Source organism: Lampris incognitus, chromosome 7 (assembly GCF_029633865.1).
Source record: "Lampris incognitus isolate fLamInc1 chromosome 7, fLamInc1.hap2, whole genome shotgun sequence".
Lineage (NCBI taxonomy): Eukaryota > Metazoa > Chordata > Actinopteri > Lampriformes > Lampridae > Lampris > Lampris incognitus.
The window spans coordinates 62,471,413-62,498,933 of NC_079217.1; the positions used below are offsets into that span (position 1 = coordinate 62,471,413).

The 27,521-nt window shown below is 48.9% G+C and overlaps 1 protein-coding gene across 1 annotated transcript; it reads right to left on the reverse strand.

Annotated features, from left to right (window-relative positions):
• Positions 1-410: 410 nt before the first annotated feature.
• Positions 411-27,521, reverse strand: zgc:85932 (uncharacterized protein LOC405875 homolog). The gene is made up of 20 exons (XM_056283975.1): positions 27,276-27,521; positions 20,869-20,938; positions 19,752-19,870; positions 19,059-19,192; positions 18,429-18,600; positions 16,031-16,102; positions 14,714-14,805; positions 12,112-12,186; positions 11,465-11,625; positions 10,971-11,128; positions 10,377-10,585; positions 9,666-9,708; positions 9,333-9,407; positions 8,313-8,373; positions 7,287-7,351; positions 6,441-6,509; positions 3,146-3,224; positions 2,596-2,712; positions 1,803-1,861; positions 411-1,663 (listed from the first exon to the last, which is right to left on the reverse strand). The coding sequence occupies exons 1-20, from the start codon at positions 27,519-27,521 to the stop codon at positions 1,637-1,639; spliced, it is 2,103 nt and encodes a 700-aa protein (XP_056139950.1). The 3' UTR covers positions 411-1,636.

Genomic DNA, 27,521 nt, shown 5'->3' on the forward strand with positions numbered 1-27,521 from the left:
AGCTGTGCGCGCTCCCGCGACTTCTCGGCGGGCAGCAGAACTCGGCACAACACCGGCAGCGCAACCCCTGTCCCCTGTCCTCTGTCCCCCATCTCCACAATGTCCCGTAGCTCAAGGCCAAATTCGCCGTTTGGGTTTTTTAGAACAAATAAAAATGCCACAAAATGATAAGTAAGTGCTTATACGTCCAATTCAGTGAAAGATAAACTTACTTTTTCCCATAGGAATATGATAGTGTTCAAAGACAAACACAAAACCAACTGTGTTACTACAAAGCATGGCTTTTATTGTGTACATTATGGCACTCATTATACTTTTATTATTATTCATTATACTTCTGCGTACAGTGTTTTTTGAAAAGATATTTCCATTTATTTACACTGAAAGTATAAAAAGGGCATGTAAAAACAATCAAGTTGCAACTAAAACTAACTAATAGGCAACAAAACAAGGCTGAACATGTGGACAGTGCTCGAGTCCAGCGGGGCAGGTGGAGCAGATCAGGTCAGTTGTACATGGTCATGTGGACAGTGCTCGAGTCCAGCGGGGCAGGTGGAGCAGATCAGGTCAGTTGTACATGGTCATGTGGACAGTGCTCGAGTCCAGCGGGGCAGGTGGAACAGATCAGCTCAGTTGTACATGGTCATGTGGGCAGTGCTCGAGTCCAGCGGGGCAGGTGGAGCAGATCAGGTCAGTTGAACATGGTCATGTGGACAGTGCTCGAGTCCAGCGGGGCAGGTGGAGCAGATCTGGTCACTTGTACATGGTCATGTGGACAGTGCTCGAGTCCAGCGGGGCAGGTGGAGCAGATCAGGTCAGTTGTACATGGTCATGTGGACGGTGCTCGAGTCCAGCGGGGCAGGTGGAGCAGATCAGGTCAGTTGTACATGGTCATGTGGACGGTGCTCGAGTCCAGCGGGGCAGGTGGAGCAGATTAGGTCAGTTGTACATGGTCATGTGGACAGTGCTCGAGTCCAGCGGGGCAGGTGGAGCAGATCAGGTCAGTTGTACATGGTCATGTGGACAGTGCTCGAGTCCAGCGGGGCAGGTGGAGCAGATCAGGTCAGTTGTACATGGTCATGTGGACAGTGCTCGAGTCCAGCGGGGCAGGTGGAGCAGATCTGCTCAGGTCAGTTGTACATGGTCATGTGGACAGTGCTCGAGTCCAGCGGGGCAGGTGGAACAGATCAGGTCAGTTGTACATGGTCATGTGGACAGTGCTCGAGTCCAGCGGGGCAGGTGGAGCAGGTCTGCTCAGGTCAGTTGTATATGGTCATGTGGACAGTGCTCAAGTCCAGCGGGGCAGGTGGAGCAGATCAGGTCAGTTTAACATGGTCATGTGGACAGTGCTCGAGTCCAGCGGGGCAGGTGGAGCAGATCAGGTCAGTTGTACATGGTCATGTGGGCAGTGCTCGAGTCCAGCGGGGCAGATGGAGCAGGTCTGCTCAGGTCAGTTGTACATGGTCATGTGGGCAGTGCTCGAGTCCAGCGGGGCAGGTGGAGCAGATCTGGTCAGTTGTACATGGTCATGTGGGCAGTGCTCGAGCCCAGCGGGGCAGGTGGAGCAGATCAGGTCAGTTGTACATGGTCATGTGGGCAGTGCTCGAGTCCAGCGGGGCAGGTGGAGCAGATCTGGTCAGTTGTACATGGTCATGTGCAGCCACTGAAACCAGTCAGAGAACATCCAGGACAAACTCAGTCGGTTTCCTGCAGGGTCTGTTTCTGTCTCTCCGTTATCCTCCAGACAAAACACGAGGCATCAACTTTATGGATGAATGGAACTGTGAACACCGTGCTCCTACCTGTCTGTAGCTGAGGGATATGGTGCCCAGCCCGGCCACGTCGTAGGCTTGAAATTTATCTATAAAAGCAGAAAACCACAGCAGAACACACAAACCAGACCTTGGTCAAACTCTAAATGATTTTTGATGTTTGATATTTCCTGTGTAAAGTGCAGATAGCTGCCCCCCCTTTTCTCCCCAATTGTACTTGGCCAATTACCCCACTCTTCCAAGCCGTCCCGGTCGCTGCTCCACCCCCTCTGCCAATCCGGGGAGGGCTGCAGACTACCACATGCCTCCTCCCATACATGTGGCGTCACCAGCCGCTTCTTTTCACCTGACAGTGAGGAGTTTCACCAGGGGGACGTAGCGCGTGGGAGGATCACGCTATTCCCCCCTCCTCCCCAAACGGGCGCCCCGACCAACCAGAGGAGGCGCTAGTGCAGCGACTAGGCTCTGACCAGGATCCGGCTTCCCACCCGCAGACACGGCCAATTGTGTCTGTAGGGACGCCCGAACAAGCCGGAGGTAACACGGGGATTCAAACCGGCGATCCCCGTGTTGGTAGGCAACGGAACACACCGCCACGCCACCCGAACGCCCGAGTTGTTTGTATCCTTAGAAGGCAGTTTGCTCTGGCTGTTCAAAACGTAACATTACACAGCCGCTATTGGAGACCTTCTCAAAGCCCTTATTAGACGAGTGTACATAGCGCTGTAAAGCGCTCTGAGTGGCTACTGCAGCTAGCAAAGCACTATATAAATGCAAGCCATCCATCCATCCATCCATCCCTTTCCCCGTCTCCCTCCATTACAGATCATGCTGTCCAGTTTCATCAGCAGGTACAGGAAACCAGGGTAGCTGATGGTCATGTCCGGCTCCGTGTACCTCAGGCCGATCAGCTCCATCACAAAGTCATCCACCGCAATGCCTGCAGCAAACACACAATGACCACAATCGGAGTCACCGCAGGCAAAAGGGACACACAAGTATATACGTATACCAGCTAGACACACCCAGAATCCTGTCCCAACCAACTCTTCCACATTTGCATAGCCAGCGACTTAGTCGTGGCGTCTGTGTTCTGCAGTACCACAGATTTCTGCCGGTCCTGCTCTGTCCATAACTTGTGTTGGTAAAGATGGCAAACCGGAAGCAATTTGTTTTGCCTTCCACCTTGTTGGTCAGAGCTGTTTTTCTGTTAAACACACACACAACCACGACTACGTGGCAGGATCAGCAACACAACATGTCCAAGCGTCAACACACAACTCCGGGGGAGCAAGCTTGAAAGTTATTTCTGACAAACGGCCTCAGAAAACATCATTTGGTGCCGCCACATGAGAGAAGTGTGCCCGTCTTACCTGCAGCCTTTAGGGCGGGTTTGACCTCCAGATACTCGAGCCGCCGAGACCTGTCCCTGTCAAAGGTCAGGAAGATATCCTGCAGGGGAGAACAGAGGGGCCGTGTTCACTGACCGCAGAGCTCCCACACCCTCATCCAACACGGCTTCATTCAGAAGAAACGGGAGCTCTCAAAACCAACAAAAGTTGCATTGTCCTGTTTTGCATGCGTCTCCTAGAGAGATTAATGTGCCACCTTTCTGAGGAACTGAAGGACAAACGAACAGGGAGTCTGCACCCAGCACCGTCAGCACATCTTCATTCAGCATGGTGAGCGGGCCTGGTAGTGCTAGCCCCGTTCTGATAGCTTTACAGCCAAACACAAGACCAGAAGGTACAACGGAAACCTATAAAACTTTAGTTCAGGGGACATTTCACCAGGCGCGGATCTACGGGGTGGCAACAGGGGTGGCAGCTGCCACCTCTGGGACGCAGTCTTGCCACCCTTGTTGCCACCCCATTCATAAATCAGATAATATGTTTTTAAAGTATATTTTATGTACATGCATGGTGAAGGTCAATGAGACCCGCGCCAAACTCATCTCAAACAGAAGTCGCCGATTTAGAATCTCCCCCCTCCCCCTCACCAGGCGCGGATCTACGGGGTGGCAACAGGGGTGGCAGCTGCCACCTCTGGGACACAGTCTTGCCACCCCAGGAAAAAAATCTCTAGATCCGCCACTGCATTTCACAGACTTTCTGCCTTCTCTCTGACTCGCTGCACCCGGGATAGCGCATGAGAAAAAAAACAACTGCAGTTCTTCCTAATCATTTCTGCAGGTTTTGCTGTTCGCCAAGTTTCACGACGTCAGTTGGTGGACAGAAAAACGACATCCTAGCAGGGGATCTTACATGCTAACCTACCCTAAACACGCGGCGCAAAAAACACCCCCTTCTCTTGGCTAAGCTGCGTTTCCAATAGGATAAATGATGTTCACAGCACTAGTGCCGAGGATTTTATGGACAACGACACAGAAGCCAGCATGTAGCAATGCATTCTGGTCCATGGATAGCAAATCCAGGGGGCAGCCGGGAACCGCCGCAGCCGGGTCTCCTGCACCAACGGCGACTACGTTAACCACTCGGCTAAAGGGTCCGACCCGTTAGCCAAGGGCTAGCGAGTATTAGTCATCCGTGGTCGTTGCATAGGCGCTGTAGGAAAGGCTGGGTGCAGGACCACGCCAATTTCTCCACCAACATAGTAAACAGTGTGGATGGACTTTACTGCTTCAGTTCACTACATTACTCATCAGTAGTGATTACCCATCGGTGAAATGTTCCCATAACCCCTCTCTCTCCTTGACGGCCTGTGTTGGTCAAGCTCGCCTGCTCTCTCCCTCCGCTCGGTAGTGAAGTAGTACATAACACCTAGTGTAGTTCCAGTGGATATACATGGCGTTATATCACTACAAGTAGCACTGCCTCGGTCTATAGACACATAACAGAAGGGGGGGACTAGACCTATGGGAAACACACTCGTCCATAGACGGACATTCCCTATCCCATTTTTTTTCCCAAGATTAACAGTGTTGTGCCTTAGGGTGCAAAACTTGAAGAGCTCCTGTCCTCCCACTTTACACGTAAGAAAGTGAAATTTACTATGGGTATAAAGACAATTTACATGAACTTATAGCTTAAGTACAGGCCCAACACACATACTACAGTAAAATGTGAGACCCAACCAACCAAACCTTACACCATAGCTAGACATGGGCCTATAAACGCCATACTAGCCCTTACACTGATGCTCAAACCTGAACACAACTCGCATCCCAATGCAACACGTCAGGCTAGATGTCATTATTTCCATCATAAATGGCCTGTATGAGGCCTACATGCAAAACCATTACAGAGTATGTCTAAAAAAACTCATCACACTCGCACACCAAACAGGGCAAGCCCAAGAACGACTGTCACAAGCAACCATCTCAACAGCTGAATGATCAGAGCGCCAGGTGAGCAGGTGTGGCGGTTTAGGGAATAGCACATCGAGACGACGTAGTGCAATGTGTAGCCCAGTGGTTCTCAACCTTTTTGGGGTCCTGGACCCCCTGCGTATTTTTGATCTACCCTGAGGACCCCTCCACCTGATCTTGGGGGAGGGGGGTTGCAATTTGATAGAAACAGTAGAAATTGCATTTTAAATTGCATTATAGCATTTATTCACTCTTTGGGGCAAAAATAAGAGCTTTCAGTTGAAACTTGGATATAGGTAACAAAACAGAATTCTTATGCAGTAACTTTCAGATATATGTAACAAAACAGAATATGTATTCAGTAACTTTCAGATATATGTAACAACAGGATTTTTATACAGTAACTTTTAACAATGCAAACGGGAGCGAGATCTCTTATTAAAATACAATAAATGACACTTGTGAAACAGATGTAATTAGAGAAAAAAGTCCCGTTACCCTTTATAGTTTAGGTAGATAAAGGTCTCAGTCACATTTGAGTAAAATAATCCTATTTCTATAAATGTCGTAGGACCTTTTTTTTAAAGATATTTTATTTTCACGGACCCCTTGCAATTACACGACGGACCACTAGGGGTCCGCGGACCCCCGGTTGAGAAACACTAGCCTACCAGAAAATACGGTTGTTTAAAGTGCTTGTTGTACTTATCCCACCCAGCAGGGTGGATTAGTAAAATGGCCTTTGAACATATTTTCTATCAGCAGTAAAGTGCACTATTATCTAACGAAAACGGAAAGACTGTCCGTCCCGTGGCGACCGGACGAACAGCGCCACGCTGCCATTGCAATCCACGTTGTGGTCGGAGGGGGTATTACACCCAGACGGCCACTGCGCTGGTTACCGAAAGAAGCAGCGTCTCTGTCTCCTCGCCGCCCTCCACACCTCCGTGGTGCAGAAAGACACACGGGGGGAGTAGCTGCTGTAGAAATATGACACATGTTTTAAATTTTACTTTAACTATTATAGAAGCCTAGTTGTTGACTTAATCGTTTGGTGCCCTCCAGCATGGCAGATTGGCTGGTGCCCCCAGGTGCTCGCCCAGTGTCATATATGAATAATCCGGCTCAGCTCGATCTTGTCATTTTTCATTCTGTGTGCACCGTCAACAGTCTAAGACAGTAAGGCTAACGGACACAAAGACAGACATGTCAAAGCCTGTGACTTTACTGCACCACCCAAATACCTGCATGTGTGTGCATGTGTGTGTGTGTGAGCAGCCAGAGTTATTTGCGTGTGGTTTGAAGTGTACATTCCCATCTGACCCGTGTGTTGACCTTACCGTCCACTCTCTGATCTTATTCCAGAGGTTCTGAAACTCTTGCCAGTCCAGCTGGGCCCTGCCCTGCTTCTGGAGGGGGTTAAAGGTCAAGGAAATGGACTTAACGAGAACTCAGAAGCAACGCGGACAAGGTATGGACACATACTTACATCCCTTTGACACCAAACCAGCAACTCTGACGGTGGGAGGAAACCCACCCACGGGGAGAGCATGCAAACTCCACACAGAAGGGACCTGGGACGGCCTGGGGTTCGAACCCAGGACCTTCTTGCTGTGAGGCAAACGTGCGAACCACCGGGCCGCCGTGCCGCCTGACAGGTAAGGACCCCGGTCATGTGTGAACCATGACAACCCAGCATTTATCCGTGACCATAGTCTGGAGTTACCAGTGGTCAACATGCAGGTTCAGTGACCTGTGCCGTACACCGGTTCTTCTGTGAGAGGGTGTGTGCGGTGACACCGCCGCTGTGTGAACTTTAACTAGCTAGCTAAAGCAGGAAGACCGCACCGAAACACGACCAAATAACATCTCACGAGTCCAACGCTTTTCCACAGAAGGAGACGCAATGTTGTGCGGTTTTAGTGGTTAGCACGCTTGCCTGACAGCAAAAGGTTCCCCGGCTTCAGTTCCGGGTCAGTGTGAAGTCTGCATGGCGGTGTTTACGTGGGTTTCCTCTCAGAGACCAAAGACTCGGCTGAAGTGCAACTCCCGTGCCGTCCACGGGTGCGAAGGTGTGCGAGCATCATCGCCGTGTCCAACTCAGCGTCTCCCTGCCCTCCTCGCAATGCGGCGTACGACGTTTTCTATGCGAACGTGGTTCATATCGTCTCCCGCAGGAAGGATACGTCCATGAGGACCACAAGGCTCTTGCAGTGCTCCAGTGCCAGGTTCTTCTCACTGCCTGCCAACACTGCAGCCCACAAGACAGATCAGTTTACACACTCTCTCACACACACAGATGCATACACTCGCACACATACCCCTGCTCTCGTGCATACATGCACTGCTCATTACATATGCACACACACATGAAATTGCATATTCATATTCCAGTAAAACAGAGTTCATAACGGGTCAGGGAGCATATCCCAACTTCCTGCTGCAGGAAGTCCCTTCGTCACTAACTCACGGGGCAACTATCTGGAAATGTTCCACAGCAAGATTTAAGGGATGTAATCTTTTTTTGGGGGGGGGGGTTCCACCCCTTTTTCTCCCCAATTGTACCCGGCCAATTACCCCACTCTTCCGAGCCGTCCCGGTCGCTGCTCCACCCCCTCTGCTGATCCGGGGGGGGGGGGGGTGGACCACGTGCCTCCTCCCATACATGTGGAGTCGCCAGCCGCTTCTTCACACCTGACGGTGAGGAGTTTCACCGGGGGGACGCAGCACGTGGGAGTTATCACGCTCTTCCCTCCAGTTCCCCCCCCTCCTCCCCCGAACAGGCGCCCCGACCAGCCAGAGGAGGCACTAGTGCAGCGACCGGGATACATACCCACATCTGGTTTCCCACCCGCAGACACGGCTGATTGTGTCTGTAGGGACGCCCGACCAAGCCGGAGGTAACATGGGGATTCGAACCAGCAATCCCCGTGTTGGTAGGCAACAGCATAGACCGCCGTGCCACCCAGACGCCCTAAGAGATGTAATCTTGATGGTAGTTGAGTCAAATCACTCCATAACAAAACACAAACGGTGATTTTAGGGTGCCTCCTCTCCGACTCAATAACAGCCTGTGTGAAGCTGGATGGCTGATCCACCGACTGACTGGCTGGCTTGTTTACTGGCTGAATGACGCTGCTTTTTGACCAGTGAGCCGAGCGACACTCCGACTGTCTAGCTGGCAGCCCGAAGGTCCGGTTTTACCCACTGACCTCCACCCTGTATGGCCTCGGTCAGCAGGCTGTGGAGCTCCAGCGGCTTGCAGGTGCCTTTCTGTGAGGGAGGAGAGACGCATGCACCCGGAGAAAAGGTAAAAAACATTTACAAAACAAGAGACGCCGCCGGCGTCCCAGCCAACGGACTCACACAAAGACCCCCTTAGATAATCCCGTTGACCTCGACCTCTACGCTGAAACCCCAGAAGAAAAGCGTCCCATTAGCTTGCGGCGCAAACCGGTATTTGTAATATGATTCCCAGTGATTTCTGTTAACCGGCTTGAAACGCCCGCTTTGTGGGGTTACCCACACAAGGACAATGCCAGGTGGTGTCGGCGAGCTGTCGTTCGCCGAATCACCTACGCGTTGCTTTCGTTCGATGGGCAAATTTATCTGCCGCTCAAGGTATCGCCTTGTTTGGCAGACCCCCTCTATCTGGTATCCCGAGCAAGTTCAAACAGAACGCTACAAATTATTTGCGAATAATATATATATATATATATATATATATATATATATATATATATATATATTTGGAATCTTTCCCCATTTTTCTCCCCAATTGTATACGGCCAATTACCCCACTCTTCTGATCCATCCTGGTCTCTGCACCACCCCCTCTGCCCATCCGGTGAGGGTTGCAGACTTCCACATGCCTCCTCCCATACATGTGGAGTCGCCAGCCGCTTCTTTTCACCCGACAGTGAGGAGTTTCACCAGGAGGACGTAGAGCGTGGGAGGATTACGCAACTCCCCCCTGAACAGGCAACCCGGCCGACCAGAGGAGGCGCTGGTGCAGCGACCAGGACACATACCCACATCCGGCTTCCCACCCGCAGACACGGCCAATTGTGTCCGTAGGGACGCCCGACCAAGCCGGAGGTAACACGGGGATTCGAACCGGCGATCCCTGTGTTGCTAGGCAACAGAATACACAGCTACGCTACCCGGACGCCCATTTGAGAATATTTGATTCAGTCCCCTGGTTCGAGTTGTTCAGTGTGGTCACTTCTCACCTTATTGCAGTGCTTCTTGAAGAGACGTCTGATAGATTGGGGGGAAGGGAGGGCAGCCGGGTGTAGAAAGGAAGCCTGCAAGAAGAAAACACTGTTTGAATGCAATAGCAGGAGACAATTCATCCCCGTGTGCAAAAGCATAAACGGTGAAAGATATTGTCCTTCTGTCACTTTGTTTGCTGTTGTGTTCTCTTGTCTCTTCGTGTTACGTTTAGTTGAACTGAACATCCCGGAAGGACGGAAAAAAAGGGGTGAACAGATGGACAGGACAGAATCATAGACAGAAGCAGTCAGGTAGGGAAAGACCGACTGATGGACAAACGAGTCTCCTACCTGGGTTATTGTAGAGATGTCTTGTGTCGCCGGCTTCGCTGGACTAGAAGAGACGACATTAACATCATGCACATTTTTATGTATGAAGCATCCTGTTTAGAAGTGAATTCACAGTAAACCAACACGCCGCTTCTCATGCTGCAGTACGGTCAGGGTGGGGGAGTAGAAACCCTGTTTATCATCGACATCAGGGGTGTCAAACTCCAGGCCTCGAGGGCCGCAGTGTCTGCAGGTATTTCTTGCAACCGTGCACTAAACCGCCTGACTAAACTAGTTCCTTTCCCTCCTTGATCCAGGAGGTGAGCTAATTAGTGAAATCAGGTGGTGTAGTGCACGGTTGCAAGAAATACCTGCAGACACTGCGGCCCTCGAGGCCTGGAGTTTGACACCCCTGATCTACATACTGGTAGTGTGTTTTATAATCACTATTCCAAACTTAAATTTCCTTCTAGAGACAGCGGTAATCCTCACGAGTCCATCCAAATTTGGCTCGGCGTTGAATTTCCTCCTCCGTTAACATTCAGCTCTCTAAGCTCCGGCTGTGTACTCAACCAAATAACTTGAATTATTGGCACCAGGAGACACGAACCCTGGACACATATCGACGTTTTTGAAAGCAGCTTTGCACAACTGTTTGTGCAAATGAAAGGAACCATGAGCTTGATAACTGTAATTTTATCCCACATCCAATCAGATTGATTGACCACTCACGTGGCTGCGTTGCCCTTCTCTGTCAGAACCCGGAGGAGGAAGGCTCCCTCCTCATTGGGCGCTGAGGTGGAGGCGACTATGATGTAATGGCCGGGTGCCAAGCGACCACGGAGCACAACCTCACGTCGCTGAGTGTAACCCGCCGATTTCAGAACAGGTTGGAGCAAACTCAGGTCTACAGAGGGCAGGTATTTACCCTGAGAATGAGCCTGGAGAGAGAGAGAGAGAGAGAGAGAGAGAGAGAGAGAGACAAAGCACGAGAACACAACCACACACACACCACAGTGTTATTGTTACTTGATCTTGTCACATCCTTCAAAATATACTATTAGATCACCTTGAGAGCCACGTAGGTGTCTTTGGATTGGTTCTTTTTAGCTGAATTCCTATAAATCTGAGATAACATATTGTGTCTTTCATAGTAATGTTACCTCTAAATACCCTGCAGTGAAATTTGGTGTTCCCCAGGGTTCAATCCTTGGTGCTTTGTGATTCTCTTTATAAATGCTTGGCAATACTTGGCAAAGTTATTCTAGGTTATGTCATCTGTGTGCACATTTACTTCTGTGTGTCTGTGTGGATGTGTGTATGTACCTTGTATATATGGAGTCCTATTGCCAGGTTAACCCCCGTGCGTCTCTGGTGTTTCTGCATCAGAGCCACCACAAAGGTGCAGGTCTCCTTCGGGTCTAATGGGTCATCATCCTCCTCCAACAGAGTCAGGTTGAACTGGGGATTCTGCATGAACCATTCTGGAGAGATACACATGCACATAATAAATTGACCTTGGGCAAACCCTAACCTGAACCCTGACCCCAATCCTTTAAATGTCTAGGACTTTCACAAGTAATCAAGTAACTCGGTAACGAAAAAGTCCTCGACTGCAGTTTATTCTCTCGAAGCTTGTTTCGTATACTCATGCACATCTAAACAAGCCGGGGGGGGGGGGGAGTGTAGAATGGCCACATGGGCAGTGAAGGTACAGCGGATGCTGCAAGACCATTTGTAGAAAGGCTTAAATTATTGTGTAGAAAAGTTAAACCTGAGTATACTTTGTGTTCTTTTTTTAAATTTCCTTTTCAGCTTACTCCCACTTGGAGGACCCCCTGCTGACATGCGTGACACCCAGTTCCCATGATGCATTGTGCAGTGCCACGGCCGCACGCTGTGTCCTGGTAGGCTGAGTGTGTCGCTCAGGTGACACATCTCGAGTGTTTCAAAGTTCTGACGGAAGTCTGACACCGACATCCTGATGGGGGGAGAGAGAGAGAGAGAGAGATTCATTATCTCCCTGCTTTCTTATGCTGGCCAGGCTTCCCTCGTTTTCCGACAGCTCCTTTAACACATTCTAACCTTTAGTACGTGTAGTCACACAAGTTCTTAAAGCTCTCGAATTGTGCCGTCATTCATTAACACCAGTTCTTCCTTTGCTTCTTTCCCACGGGGCAGCCATTGCCCGCTATCCCCCCAGGACGAGGGACCTCTCCTCTGACTCTCCTTCATCTGAATTGAACTGAAGGTCTAGAGAGTTGTCTACTGTCGTTTACTGTAACTTCCTGTTTATCACCGTGTGAATGTCCTGAGATCTGGTCTGTGGCTATGAGCAGTGTATGAATAAACTTAACTTTCTTTTTGTGAACAACTATGCTCCTCGTAGCTGCTGAATCCTTTCCCCTCACCATGCCTGGCTCACTGACACGCAGTCATTAAGGTGTCATAAAGTCTCCGTTCTCACCAGAACTCCCCGTCCTCCCTGCTCACCCTGTCCAGCCTCTGCTGCTCCGCAGGACTCACTTTATCCCACTCTGGACTGGAGAGAGAGACAGAGACAGAGACAGAGAGAGAGAGAGAGAGAGAGAGACAGAGACAGAGAGAGAGAGAGAGAGAGACAGAGAGAGAGAGAGAGCACGAGAGAGAGAGAGAGACAGAGAGAGAGCATGAGAGAGAGAGAGAGAGACAGAGACAGAGAGAGAGAGAGAGAGAGAGAGAGAGAGAGAGAGAGAGAGAGAGAGAGAGAGAGACAGAGACAGAGACAGAGACAGAGAGCACGGGAGAGAGAGAGAGAGAGAGAGAGAGAGACAGAGAGAGAGGGATAAATGGAGAGAGAGAGAGAGAGAGAGAGAGAGAGAGAGAGAGAGAGAGAGAGAGAGAGAGAGAGAGAGAGAGAGCATGAGAGAGAGAGCACGAGAGAGAGACAGAGAGAGAGGGATAAATGGAGAGAGAGAGAGAGAGAGAGAGAGACAGAGAGAGAGAGAGAGAGAGACAGAGAGAGAGAGAGAGACAGAGAGAGAGAGAGCACGAAAGAGAGAGAGAGACAGAGAGAGAGCATGAGAGAGAGAGAGACAGAGACAGAGACAGAGAGAGAGGGCACGAGAGAGAGAGAGAGCACGAGAGAGAGACAGAGAGAGAGGGATAAATGGAGAGAGAGAGAGAGAGAGAGAGAGAGAGAGAGAGAGAGAGAGAGAGCGAGCGAGGGATATAGAGAGAAAGGAGAGAGAGAGAGAGAGGGGATAAATAGAGAGAGAGGAGAGAGAGAGGAGAGGGGATAAATAGAGAGAGAAAGGAGAGAGAGAGGAGAGAGAGGGATAAATAAAGAGAGAGAGGAGAGAGAGGGGATAAATAGAGAGAAAGGAGAGAGAGAGGAGAGAGGGGATAAATAGAGAGAGAAAGGAGAGAGAGAGGAGAGAGGGGATAAATAGAGAGAGAGGAGATAAACACAGCGAGAGAGATAGAGAGAGAGCGACAGACAGGGAGGGGGGATGAATAGAGAGAGAGAGAGAGAGAGTGACAGACAGGGAGGGAGGGGGGATGAATAGAGAGAGAGAGAGAGAGAGAGAGAGAGACATTTAAAGCACGTTTTGTTCCCCTGGATAGTTCAGTATTTACATATTTGTATTATTGTTCTGACAAAGTTTTGGATTTACTGTGATCGACTACAAATGCTTTTATCAAAACCTGGTCTAACAGGCTGAGGATCAGCTTCTTCCCCAGAGCTGTAGCCTCCATCACCCACCCACACCCACCCCCCACCCCCCCACCTGCTTACAGCTGCTGAGGACTAACTGGTACTAAAGCCGCTGCAATATGGACAACTATGTGCAATAACCCCATGCACTATTTTAAACTTTAATAGCAGCTGCTGTCTTTTATTGTCTTATCATCATTTCTACTGCCTCGCTTATTTCTACTCCCTCGCTTATTTCTACTGCCTCGCTTATTTCTACTCCCTCGCTTATTTCTACTGCCTCGCTTATTTCTACTCCCTCGCTTATTTCTACTACCTCGCTTATTTCTACTACCTCACTTACTTCTACTACCTCGCTTATTTCTACTACCTCGCTTATTTCTACTGCCTCGCTTATTTCTACTACCTCGCTTATTTCTACTGCCTCGCTTATTTCTACTACCTCGCTTATTTCTACTGCCTCGCTTATTTCTACTGCCTCACTTATTTCTACTGCCTCAGTTATTTCTACTGCCTCGCTTATTTCTACTGCCTCGCTTATTTCTACTACCTCGCTTATTTCTACTACCTCGCTTATTTCTACTGCCTCGCTTATTTCTACTGCCTCAGTTATTTCTACTGCCTCGCCTATTTCTACTGCCTCGCTTATTTCTACTACCTCGCGTATTTCTACTGCCTCACTTATTTCTACTGCCTCACTTATTTCTACTGCCTCGCTTATTTCTACTGCCTCGCTTATTTCTACTGCCTCGCTTATTTCTACTGCCTCAGTTATTTCTACTGCCTCGCTTATTTCTACTGCCTCGCTTATTTCTACTACCTCGCTTATTTCTACTACCTCGCTTATTTCTACTGCCTCACTTATTTCTACTGCCTCGCTTATTTCTACTGCCTCGCTTATTTCTACTACCTCGCTTATTTCTACTGCCTCAGTTATTTCTACTGCCTCGCTTATTTCTACTGCCTCGCTTATTTCTACTACCTCGCTTATTTCTACTACCTCGCTTATTTCTACTGCCTCGCTTATTTCTACTACCTCGCTTATTTCTACTGCCTCACTTATTTCTACTACCTCGCTTATTTCTACTACCTCGCTTATTTCTACTTAATGTTGTTTGTCCTTGTTTTTTAATCATTTACCTCGTCTAGTGCTGCTGGTCTGAGAGTCACCAAATGAAACTTCATGGTATGAACACAACGACAATAAAGTATCTTATCTTATCTTATCGTGTTTTGTCGGTACTGTATCTACTCAAGCTCGTGCCATTTTTGCAGAGAGAAAGAAAGAAAAACAGAAAGACAGAGAGAGAAAGGGACAGAGAAAGGGTGGGAGAGATAGAAACAGAGGACATTTGGAGACACACACACTGACCTGTCGTGGTCACTCCATGGCCCCTCCCACTCGGTGTTGCCCCAGGGGTTGTTAATGCGCACCAAGTCCACCGTGCCGTATTTGGTCCTCACCTGGGAGGAGGAGGAGGAGAAGGAAAAGAGAAGGAGTGAACAGCAGAGGGAGGAAAAGGGAGAATAAGAGGAAAGAGAGATGAGATAAGAGAGAGGCGTTAAAGTGAAACAGGACCTTTACTTAAAGTCTCTACGTGATATACAGCCCAAACCCAACAGGACCCACTAGGTCGGTTCAAACTGCTTTGGAGCTTTTTTGCTCCAAAAATGGCAGCGTCTAAAGAAACACTAGTGGACATGGGTTTTTGTTCTGCTCCCAGCCAATTCGTCCCCTCATCTTGCATTAACCACTCAACTATTCCGCAAAGAATAAACAAATAAATAAATAAAGACAGGAGGTTAAGGCCCCCTTGATTTTTTTTTCAAGCTAACATCTTCAGTTTAATCCTAAGTCTCTTCTTCTGCCATATAAATGTGGAAATCAACTTATCTAGCGTTTTAAAGACAGATACTGGTATCCAGATGGGTAACGACTAAAAAAGATATAATAGCCTAGGAAGTATAATCATCCTAACTGATTCCATTTTACCAAATAATGAGGGTGCAAGAATCTCCCATTGTGCCAAATCCGATTTTCTTTGAGCAATTAATCTACCGTCATTTGCTTTGTACAACTGTGGTGCTTCTGGGGCGATCATGGTGCCTAGATACCTAAACCCTTGTGCTGACCACTTAATAAAACCTCCTTATCCAGATGTCCGATTTGGATTCAGTAACTTTATGACCTGACACTAACCCCAAAATCCTTCAGACATTTCAAAAGTGTCGGAACAGAGGTTAGAGGTTCGCTAATATACAGCGTGACATCATCTGCATACAGTGATATTTCATGTGATCCTCCTCCGTGTATCACGTTCTTTGAAATGCACTCATGCCCTTACAGCGGGTTCCCCGCTGGCACACAAACACGTGAGCAGGATTTCGGTAAAACCCGCCGACAGAAATCGTCGGATCACCAAATGCACGGGAGCATAATCATCAAAGTAAATGTTGACGGGTGCACCCATTTCTTCAGTAGTGTGTAGTCAGTTTAACAAGTCTCTGAATTTAACCCTTTAACCAGCATTCTTTCCGAGCATCTTTCGGGATAATTTGCTCCGCATTCAGTCAGTATCAACGTTCAGTTGTTATCAAGTCCGGTGGACCAAATCGAACCATCAGTCATGTACAGTAAATATGAGCAAAGACATGTACATCTTAGCAAAGTGGTGTGAGAGAGCGTTACCTTCTCCGCGCCTGTCAGAGAGTAGGCATGTCTGAACACAATCCCCATTTTGTTCTTCTGGTTTATCGGACCCTGCAGAAACAAAACACATCCACCCACACACACAGTTATGTCACACATAATTACTTCAATTAAGTCCTCCGCTCACGGCCATACCCCCGCTCACGGCAGTGATACAGCAGGATGATCGAGGGTTCATGAGCTCTTTGAACCCTTGTTTTTGTTTAATCCGAAGAAGAGTATCTGAAACCTTTCGCTGTTTTGTGCCCATAATGCTCACATACAGGTCCAGTACAAACCCAGTCCCCTACAGTCAGACGCAACAGAACCACTGGGGCAGCTGCAGGACATGTGCCTTGCTCAAGGGAATGTTGGCATTATCTGCTCGTTAAAATAAGTTCATGTGGGCGTCCAGGTAGTGTTGTGGTTTATTCTGCTGCCTACCAACACGAGGATCGCCAGTTCGAATCCCCATGTTACCTCCGACTTGGTCGGGCATCTCTACAGACACAATTGGCTGTGTCTGTGGGTCGGAAGCCGAATGTAGGTTTGTGTCCCGGTCGCTGCAGTATTGCCTCCTCTGGTCGGTCGGGGCGCCTGATTGGGGGGGGGGGAATAGCGTGATCCTCCCACGCGCTACATCCCCCTGGTGAAACTCCTCACTGTCAGGTGAAAAGAAGCAGCTGGCGACTCCACATATATGGGAGGAGGCATGTGGTAGTCTGCGGCCCTCCCCAGATCATCAGAGGGGGTGGAGCAGAGACCGGGACGGCTCGGAAAATAGAGTAATTGGCCGGGTACAATCGGGGAGAAAAAGGGTGGGGGAAAAAAGTCACAAAAAAACAGTTCATGAACTTATTTTAAATGATTTATCTCCCGTCATGACATTCTGTTCTTTCCCTCTGGTCTGAGAGTGGGGTAAGAATATTTTATCAGCAATATCTTAAAATAAGCATAACGAGACTTAAAGCAAGATAAACTACATTGATAACAGGGGCAATAATAACACATCAGACTTATATCGTGCTTTTCTAAATACCCAGGTGCTTTATAGCGGAGGTGTTCTGACTGAGAAATTTAAAGGTTCGTTGTTTTCAGTCTATTCTAGGCCCAGTTAGTTAGCTACTCCGCATCCTTTGCGGTGCGTGTGTGACACCTAGTGGCGAGGCTGGGTAGTGCGTTTTCCGCCTGCGCGTCAACGATAGGTAGCCGTTGTTTGGAATGAACGAGCTCGGTTCCCACGCGCTCCAATCAGAGAAAAGGCAGTTGTTCTAGAAGCGTCGGATCCTTGGAGCGATACGTCCGGAAGTGTCGTTTTTTCTTGTTGTATGGAAATATCGTAATTAACACTTCCGTGAGTATGTATGCAATAGTTATAAGCATGTCATTTCATGTTAGCAACGGAACTCATCATTTTACCTCGTGCAGCCTATGCTAGTTAGCCATGTGCGTGTGAAGGTGCGCGGGCTAGCTTGTGTGCATACGAAATAGGTCACGTGATAAGACAGAAAGGACTATTTGGGTACTTAGTAATTGTATTCGTTGTTTGTGTCGTATGTATGGAGTAAAGTCTTCAATAAACTTGCATCTGAAGAGGACGTCAAGCTCGAGCCGCATCCGCTCGCTCGCGGCTGTCCGCCCGAGCCTCGTTAGGACACAGAGGCCAGGGCGGAACAAGAGGCAGAAACGGACAAGCAAAACAAAACTGTATCAATGGCGAGAAATGGTGATAAAGTGAGTTTGATAAGCTTGTCAGCATCTCCGTCTGTCTGTCTTTATTTGTCTCTCTTATGGTCCGTCTGTCCCTCTGTCTCCACATGTGTACAGAACATTGGCAACAGCTATCTCCGGTGGAAACGGACTGGCCAGGGGGAAGGGGACTGAAGATCTGACAGCTAAATCAGCCTCATCAATACGTCTGGGAGGTAGTTCAATGGAAGGGGTTGGGGGTTCAGTCAAGGGTTTGAGGATGGGGGGGGGGGAGTCATTTATTGCACCGATTGTAAAGCCCTTTCGGACTACTTTATGATTTTGGGATATAAAAACAAACTTGTCTTGACATGTTAAGAACAAGCATGCTCAAGGATTAGAAGTAACTCATGGCGTCTGTGCTTTGGACAGGAGACAGCAGCGGCTGGCGTGTTCCTGCTGTTTTCTTCATTTCTTTCCTGTTTTGCTGCAAACCTCTTTTTACGCAACAGGGCAGTTTAGTGCCTTGCTTATGGGCACCTCGGCCTCAGTAGTTTCTGATGGGAGTGGTTGGTATCTCTTTCCTCTTGCCCGCATTTTCGTTGGCTGTTACGTTAACTTTCAGGGGTTCAAAGACAAACAAACAGAGACCGTCCTGTCACAAGTCCGATTCCCCACCGCGGGGGCGGCTGCTGTCTCTTTCTGGTACCTGGCAGTTGGCACAGTTGATGAGGGATCCTTTAGCCAGCAGGTGTCTGAGGAAGGTTGGGACGTCTCTGGGCAGCGAGGCGACGGTCAGGACCTCAGTCACTCCGCCGGTCATGTCAACCATGGCCTCATGTGGGAAGCCCATGTCCAGAGTCATGTAGCCTCCCTTCAGCCTGGGGACACGGGACAGGATTATAAAGACAGACAGACAGACATGTTGTGATTGACAGGGGCTGACTTGACACAGACAGACTGACAAACACGTACAGATCGTAAGCAAACACAGACAGATAGAAAATACAGACAGGCAGACAGACACACAGAGACAGATAGACAAATGGACAGATCAACGGGTGGACAGGCAGACAGAAAGAGTGCGGGTAAAGACAGAGAAAGATGGACACACTGAATGATGTAACATAGAAAGACAGATGGACAAACAGAAAGACAGACAAGTTCAGACAGGTTGACGTACAGAGACAAGGTAGACAGACAAATGGACTGATTGTCAAGTGGGCAGACAGGCTGACAGAAAGGACACAAGAAAGACACACACACATACTGTGACTTAATACTGAAAAACAGATGAACAGGCAGACAGGTAGACAGACAGACAGGTTGAGGGACTGACTTGGCGTAGGCCTTCTCCAGCAGGGAGCTCCAGAACTCCTGTTGCTCTGGGGAGCTGAGGTAGATCAGCCGACCCTCCCGAGTAGGGAGCAAGTCATCAATAATCACCTCCTCCCACTGACCATACTGCCAGAACTATGGGAGAGAGAGAGAGACATGGTGGAGAAAACATGTAGAGACAGATAGGCAGAAAGAGACAAAGAGGAAGGAAAGGAGAAAGCAACAGGGGGAAAGGAAGAGGGACAGACAGACTGACAAGTTAAAAAAACAATCTGTACTACTCATGGAGGTGCTCCTGCGGCAGGTACTGTTTCGACACATCTCTCTAATTCTGTTTATTGGACGGGTGGATGAGTGTTTTGACACTCACAGGTGAGCATTTCATCATCAGTTTATTACCTGACGGAGATAACTACCTAAACCCAGACTGAAGCCCCGACCATTTGGTGCTAGAAGCAGACTAAAAAGACAAACAACACTCAGAATTAACTGTAAATTCTTTGCAACCCAGACCTGGTCTTTCATCATAACCAGGACAGACGATACTACCCTGTGACCAGCTGTGACACCAACTACTTCTTTTTCCTTTTATGGCAAGCAACTTTAAGGTGCGTTACCGCCACCACCTGCGACGGAGGGTGGACCAGATTTATTTACACCTCCGCCCCCAAAAAAGTAGCGCCGAGGGACTCACCCGGAAGTGGAAGCTGCCGTTGTATCCGTCCTGGAAGCTCTGTCCTGCAGGAACCACCTTCTCCAGCAGGGGGCGACACATGGAGAGAGAGGCCACCGCAGACAGGAACCAGCAATCATCTAACATGGATGGGTGGGGGTGGGGTGGGGGTTGTTTTATCTAGTTCTCCTTTTTACCCCCCCCCCCAAGAGACACTTTGTTGGATGTTCCTGACAGATTATCTGGGTTGGGGTCCTTCGGGGTGCTAGACGACCCTTCTTCAACTCATCAAACACTCGTCTTCATTTTGTATGATCCAACACTAAGTAACTAAACTAGCTAGGCAGACAGAGGCACCGTGAAACTACTACCATGTCTTCGTCTTTTCTGGGAAACACACACAGACCAGGACAATTCAAATGATATATATATATATATATATATATATATATATATATATATATATATATATATATATATATATATAACAGTAATTCTATATCAGTATATATACACGTGTATATATATATATATTGCAGTGAATTAGGGGGGCAGCCCCGGAACTGCCACAGCCGGGATGCGAACCTGGATCTCCCGCACCAAAGGCGACAACGTTAACCAGTCGACTAAAGGGTCCGACCCGTTAGCCAAGGGCTAACGTCTCTAGTTACAATATAATACTACTGTCCACTCACAGACACCCGCTGCTGTATTGGACTATGTCATTAAACTGCTACTGGATACATACTAACACAGATAACACTACTTCGGACCCCTTCGTGAACCACTGGGCAGCCTGACATTTCTGGAGGGTGCTTTGATCATCGTTCCAAAAGGCTAAGCTGCTATATTTAAATGGGCTTTTTTTGGAGTGTTTTTAATCACACTTTTATTATTGTAGAGTTTTTATACTTCATCTTAAATGTTGTTCCTCCAACTTATTTATCTCCATGTATTATTCCTCACTACGATATTGATGCGCCGTTTAGCAAGGCTATGCTATTAAATTGTCATATAATAATAATAATTATTATCATTATACACAATTCTGTGTATAAATAGATAATAAAAAATAACGTATAAATAAATAGTAGCGGTAGCTTCGGTTATCGTCCACACACAGTAGCGGTGTACTTACTGAGAAGGCCCTGATTCACATCCATACGCGAGGCTCCATCCACTATGAACTGTGGCGAGGAACAGATGTCCTGGTGCAGCAGAGCCAGCAATGATGGGTTAGCAGAGGCAACAGGCGGAGCCGGAGAGATGGATGGAGAGAAAGGGTGGGGGGGGGTGAGAAAACAGCGTGTTAAGAGGGGGTGAGGTGTGAAAGAGCAAAAGCATGTCTGAACGCCACAGGTTAAAGGGGCAGTTCACTACTGCTATTCATCCATCTAGACTAGATAAATGGCACTACGCTGTAGGTGTAGCTCGGTCTAAGAAACTAGTCCCTACATGAAACTGCTCACAGCAGGGTATGTGGGTAATGTTGAGCAACCAGGTCACGATTCCTGGAAGGAGACATGGCTGTTGAGTTTTTCAAATGTATTTGTCGGCACTTTGAGCAACACAAGCCGGGTGCCAGCCAGTTCTGCTGTGTGTGAGAGGAGGCAGACGTCTCTAGGCCCGATACCTCCAAACCTTGGCCACTCGCACCAAAAGGATCTAGATGGATAAGTAGCTACTAACACGTGAGAGGAAAAACGTGTATTTTGGATTTTTGGGGTGAACTGCCCCTTTAACTCCAGGAGTGGCGCCTAAACAGCGTCTAGAGACAGCTGGCCCAACGCGCCCTCCGTCAGCTCCTCTGGCTCCTGCATCTCCTACTCAGCTGATCCCTCTTCTGTTTGACTCGTGAATAAAGTTCCCAAACAAACAGAATATCACAAACAGAAACCGGTTCTGTTTGTGATATACATGGACAGGATCTCAGGGCGCAGCCGAGGTGAGGAGTGTGTCCGTTTTGGGAACCTCGGAATCGAGTCTCTGCTCTTTGCAGATGATGTGGTCTTGTTGGCCTCATCAGAACGTGACCTCCGGCGCGCACTGGGGCGGTTTGCAGCTGAGTGTGAAATGGCCACTGGGATGAGAGTCAGCACCTCCAAGTCTGAGGCCGTGGTTCTCTACTGGAAAATGGTGGATTGCTCCCTCCGGGTCGGGGATGAGTTGTTGCCTCAAGTGAAGGAGTTCAAGTATCTTGGGGTCTTGTTCTCGAGTGAGGGTAGGATGGAGCGGGAGATTGACAGGTGGATTGGTGCAGCATCAGCAGTGATGCGGACGTTGTACCGGACCATTGTGGTGAAGAAGGAGCTGAGCCGGAAGGCAAAGCTCTCAATGTACCAGTCAATCTTCGTTCCAACCCTCCCCTATGGTCATGAGCTTTGGGTAGTGACTGAAAGGGTGAGATCGTGGATACAAGCGGCTGAAATGAGTTTCCTCCGTAGGGTGTCTGGGCTCAGCCTTAGAGATAGGGTGAGGAGCTCGGACATCCGGAGGTAGCTCGGAGTAGAGCTGCTGCTCCTTCACATTGAGAGGAGCCAGTTGAGGTGGTTCAGGCATCTGATCAGGATGCCTCCTGGGCGCCTTCCTTCGGAGGTTTACCGGGCACGGCCAACTGGGAGGAGACCTCGGGGTAGACCCAGAACTCACTGGAGGGACTACATGTCCAATCTGGCCTGGGGATACCTTGGGATCCCCCAGGAGGAGCTGGAGGGCGTTGGCTGGGGAGAGGGACGTCTGGAGTGCCCTACTTAGCTCGCTGCCACCGCGACCCGACCCCGGAGAAGCGGCTAAAGATGAGATGAATGAATGAATAAGGTTTGCAAATCATGAACAGATGTTTTTTTTAGTTATCATTCAACTGACAATGCAAGTAGCAAGCACACTTGTGTGTTACTACTTTCTTATGCACATAGACGTGAATTCTTCAATGTAACTAATAACTAGTAATAACTGGTAATAACTAGTAATAAGTGGTAATAACTAGTAATAACTGGTAATAAGTGGTAATAACTAGTAATAACTGGTAATAAGTGGTAATAAATAGTAATAACTGGTAATAACTGGTAATAACTAGTAATAAGTGGTAATAACTAGTAATAAGTGGTAATAAGTGGTAATAAATAGTAATAACTGGTAATAAGTGGTAATAACTAGTAATAACTGGTAATAACTGGCAGCATATGTGACAGTCATACTGTAGCTGTAGTGAAACAGACACAGAGAGTAATGAACATGTACATGTTGGCAGGTGACTTGTGTAGACTGCCTGAAGCGAGACCGGACGTCTTCACACAGTAAAAGCACGGTGGTTGGTTGGTGTAGGTCGAGGCCAGGGGGGCTGTATAACGCAATAAACCTGCAGACCGGGCAAAGGTGTCAGGTTTCACTGAACACACTATCTACGTTTACCCTGGTGTTGAGTCTACACAACTACTAGTGTTCCCCGACAAGAGGGACAACTGGCTGGCTGGCAGGGTGAGGTGAGGTCATTTCACTCGGCTGACGTGTCAACACACACTTATTTTTAACATGTTTTTGTGTTGATTTAACTTTGAAGTTTGGTTGGCAAAGTAGCTACACAAGGTAGTCCCCCCGTTATCTGAAAGACAGGCTGACAGGCGTGAGTGTGTGTGTGTGTGTGTGTGGGAAGGGGGGCTAGTATGTGTGTGTGTGTGTAAGTCAGTGTACAGGACCAGTTCGGCTGGTGTGTCGTCTCGTCAGCTCGTGCAGCCCACGCTAACGCCGTAGCTACTGGACCACGCCGTGTGTTGGACGCGGCGCTTTAAAACCACGGTGGGCGACTTCAGCAGGCCGGCGCGGCCAGACGGGGATCTGCGGCCTCCGCCACCGCCTCTGCTGTACAGACGTGCCCTTGAGCAAGCCGAGGTCCCCGCACGGGGTGTGGAACGTGTCACCGGTACCTGCACATGCAGCACACCCCACACCGTGCTTGAGGGACGGCGAAGCGGGCTAGGACTTGTCCACAACTTAGACGTTGTCGCCTCCCGGTCTTACAGGCCGCGGCACAGGGAAGGGGGACCGTTTCTGGACCTGTCCCGCTGTTCCAGTGAAATGAACCACGAGTGCTCAGTCAGAAATGTGATGATGTTGCGCCGCCCTGGTGGCCGAGCGGAATAACCCGCCGGTCTTGCAACCCGCTCGTCACGTGGCTGCGGGGTTCGTATCCCAGACTCGCCGTAACCGGTCTCGGCCAGAGCATCCAGGGGGTGAGGCCTTCGTTAGGCCACCCTTGCCCGAGGGATAGTGGGTGTAGATCGGTGTAGTGTTCGGGGACTCGTCGCTCTCCAGCGACCCGGACCAGGACCTTCTTGCTGTGAAGCAACCACGCTAACCACCGCGCCACCATCTGCCGTAATACCAAAGAAGGTTGAATCAGGTCACCTGGACACGGCGTTCACCGACAGACACGCCTCACCGCACAACCAGGCGACACCCCCAGTCCAAACCGACTGCAGGCACCCCCCCCCACCCCCACAAACAGCACGGCACAACACAGCGGCCCAATGAGCGAAACCAGCGACCAGCCCCACGTGCAAATATGGGTGCGACCGCTGATCACACGCGTACACCACCCACAGAGGACCGGGGACTGCTGCAAACAATATGGCAACGACCCAAACCAGCGACCGGCCCCACGACCACACACGGGTGCACCCACCGACCAGAGCCTCGGCCGCCACGTGCACCACCCACAGAGGGCCGGGGAGCAGCCGCAACCGCTCCCACCCAGACAGCTCAGCTGTTACCATTATCATCATCATCATCATCATCATTCTAATTATGATATCATTAGGGACACACAGGGGGGACACTGGGTTGACTCCTATGACAGCAGTTGTCTTTCTCACGCCACATCCCGTCTGTCTCTCCCACCGGTACACGTCAGACACGACCGACTGTTTACACAGTGGTGTTGCGTCTTCATGGCACACTGCCCCTCAACGCCCCGTCTGTCATCTGTTGAAATACCCGCCCAGTACCAACACGGCCCGGTACCGACACGGCCTGGTTTAGACTCTGGCCCTGAACACCGTACAGTACCGACACGTAGCACAGGGTCCACCCCGGCTCGCTGTCGCCCAATACGGTTCATAGCCGGGCTCTCTGGACCTGTGCTATAGTAGGTCAAATGTCAGATGCTCTCCACCTCCACCTCCACCTCCACTACACCCACACAGCCCTGAAATGACACGAAGAGCACTCCACAAATGAGCCCTGCTCATCAACCGACAGCCCAATTCGTTTTAATTACGGGGAAGCTCGCACGAAGTGCACACAGCTCATCAATTGCAATGACTCAGATGATCATAGGTCAAGAAGAGTCTCCTAAACAGTCTCATAAACAGTCTCATAAACAGTCTCCTAAACATGCAAATATGTCAGATGTTTGCACCTGCACATTAACTGGGCCAGTTATGTGTATATGTATATATATATACACACACACACATATATATATATGTATATATACACTACCGTTCAAAAGTTTGGGATCACATTGAAATGTCCATATTTTTGAAGGAAAAGCACTGTACTGTTCAATGAAGATAACTTTAAACTAGTCTTAACTTTAAAGAAATACACTCTATACATTGCTAATGTGGTAAATGACTATTCTAGCTGCAAATGTCTGGTTTTTGGTGCAATATCTACATAGGTGTATAGAGGCCCATTTCAAGCAACTATCACTCCAGTGTTCTAATGGTACAATGTGTTTGCTCGTTGGCTCAGAAGGCTAATTGATGATTAGAAAACCCTTGTGCAATCATGTTCACACATCTGAAAACAGTTTAGCTCGTTACAGAAGCTACAAAACTGACCTTCCTTTGAGCAGATTGAGTTTCTGGAGCATCACATTGGTGGGGTCAATTAAACGCTCAAAATGGCCAGAAAAAGAGAACTTTCATCTGAAACTCGACAGTCTATTCTTGTTCTTAGAAATGAAGGCTATTCCATGCGAGAAATTGCTAAGAAATTGAAGATTTCCTACACCGGTGTGTACTACTCCCTTCAGAGGACAGCACAAACAGGCTCTAACCAGAGTAGAAAAAGAAGTGGGAGGCCGCGTTGCACAACTGAGCAAGAAGATAAGTACATTAGAGTCTCTAGTTTGAGAAACAGACGCCTCACAGGTCCCCAACTGGCATCTTCATTAAATAGTACCCGCAAAACACCAGTGTCAACATCTACAGTGAAGAGGCAGCTGCGGGATTCTGGGCTTCAGGGCAGAGTGGCAAAGAAAAAGCCATATCTGAGACTGACCAATAAAAGAAAAAGATTAAGATGGGCAAAAGAACACAGACATTGGACAGAGGAAGACTGGAAAAAAGTGTTGTGGACGGATGAATCCAAGTTTGAGGTGTTTGGATCACAAAGAAGAACGTTTGTGAGACGCAGAACAAATGAAAAGATGCTGGAAGAATGCCTGACGCCATCTGTTAAGCATGGTGGAGGTAATGTGATGGTCTGGGGTTGCTTTGGTGCTGGTAAGGTGGGAGATTTGTACAGGGTAAAAGGGATTCTGAATAAGGAAGGCTATCACTCCATTTTGCAACGCCATGCCATACCCAGTGGACAGTGCTTGATTGGAGCCAATTTCATCCTACAACAGGACAATGACCCTAAACACACCTCCAAATTGTGCAAGAACTATTTAGAGCAGAAGCAGGCAGCTGGTATTCTATCGGTAATGGAGTGGCCAGCGCAGTCACCAGATCTGAACCCCATTGAGCTGTTGTGGGAGCAGCTTGACCGTATGGTATGCAAGAAGTGCCCATCCAACCAATCCAACTTGTGGGAGCTGCTTCTGGAAGCGTGGGGTGCAATTTCTCCAGATTACCTCAACAAATTAACAGCTAGAATGCCAAAGGTCTGCAATGCTGTAATTGCTGCAAATGGAGGATTCTTTGACGAAAGCAAAGTTTGATGTAAAAAAAAATCTTATTTCAAATACAAATCATTATTTCTAACCTTGTCAATGTCTTGACTCTATTTTCTATTCATTTCACAACATATGGTGGTGAATAAGTGTGACTTTTCATGGAAAACACAAAATTGTTTGGGTGATCCCAAACTTTTGAACGGTAGTGTATGTATATTAAGAGATCATTTCCCAGGACTTTGGCTTGGCCATAACCGGCAGAGGGTCACGTCTTATCCCTCTGCAGGTCCAAAAACGATCTTGTGACCCATGACCTCAATAACATGCCCAGCACATCTGATGATCCTGTGCCAGGTGTTTTCCATGGTTGGCAAACTGGTCCAGGTCTGGTCCAGAGTCCAGGTCTGGGTGTGTGGTTGTGGTCAGTAGATCGTCGGTTACTTCTGGTTTCCATCCCTTCCCCTGCTCGTTTCACACTTGAACCTCGAATTCAGACGCCTGCATTTCCCGTTCAACTCCAGCAGAACCAGAACCAGAACCATGCTCACTGGACATGTAGGTCTGCACTACGCGGGATCTGACTCCGGTTCTCGGAGTCCTTAACGCGGAATAACAACGCCACAGCACAACAACTGGTTTACCTGGGGGCGTTTCCACCGCACGCCGGCCTGCAGCTCCAGCTGCCACACTGGGAAGTCGCGGTCCACGAACAGGCCGTCGCGGCCGACCAGGTGCCGGACGTCGCCGACTCTGTCCAGCATGCCGGAGGGGAGGATGCTGGACAGCCAGCGGCGGGAATGGGAGCCCATCAGCTCGTCGGTCGGGGAGCCTCCGGAGTCCGCCACGTCCCCAGCCGGAGGGATCGAGTCTTCGGAAGACACGCTCAT

Excerpts from the sequence above, each read along its gene's own strand:
- zgc:85932 (XM_056283975.1), bottom strand. The coding sequence starts at position 27,521 with ATGAGCGTGTCTTCCGAAGACTCGATCCCTCCGGCTGGGGACGTGGCG. Across the intron at positions 12,187-14,713 it reads CCATGGAGTGACCACGACAG|TCCAGAGTGGGATAAAGTGA; the intron begins GTCAGTGTGTGT and ends CTCTCTCTCCAG. Across the intron at positions 8,374-9,332 it reads TCAAGAAGCACTGCAATAAG|AAAGGCACCTGCAAGCCGCT; the intron begins GTGAGAAGTGAC and ends CCTCCCTCACAG.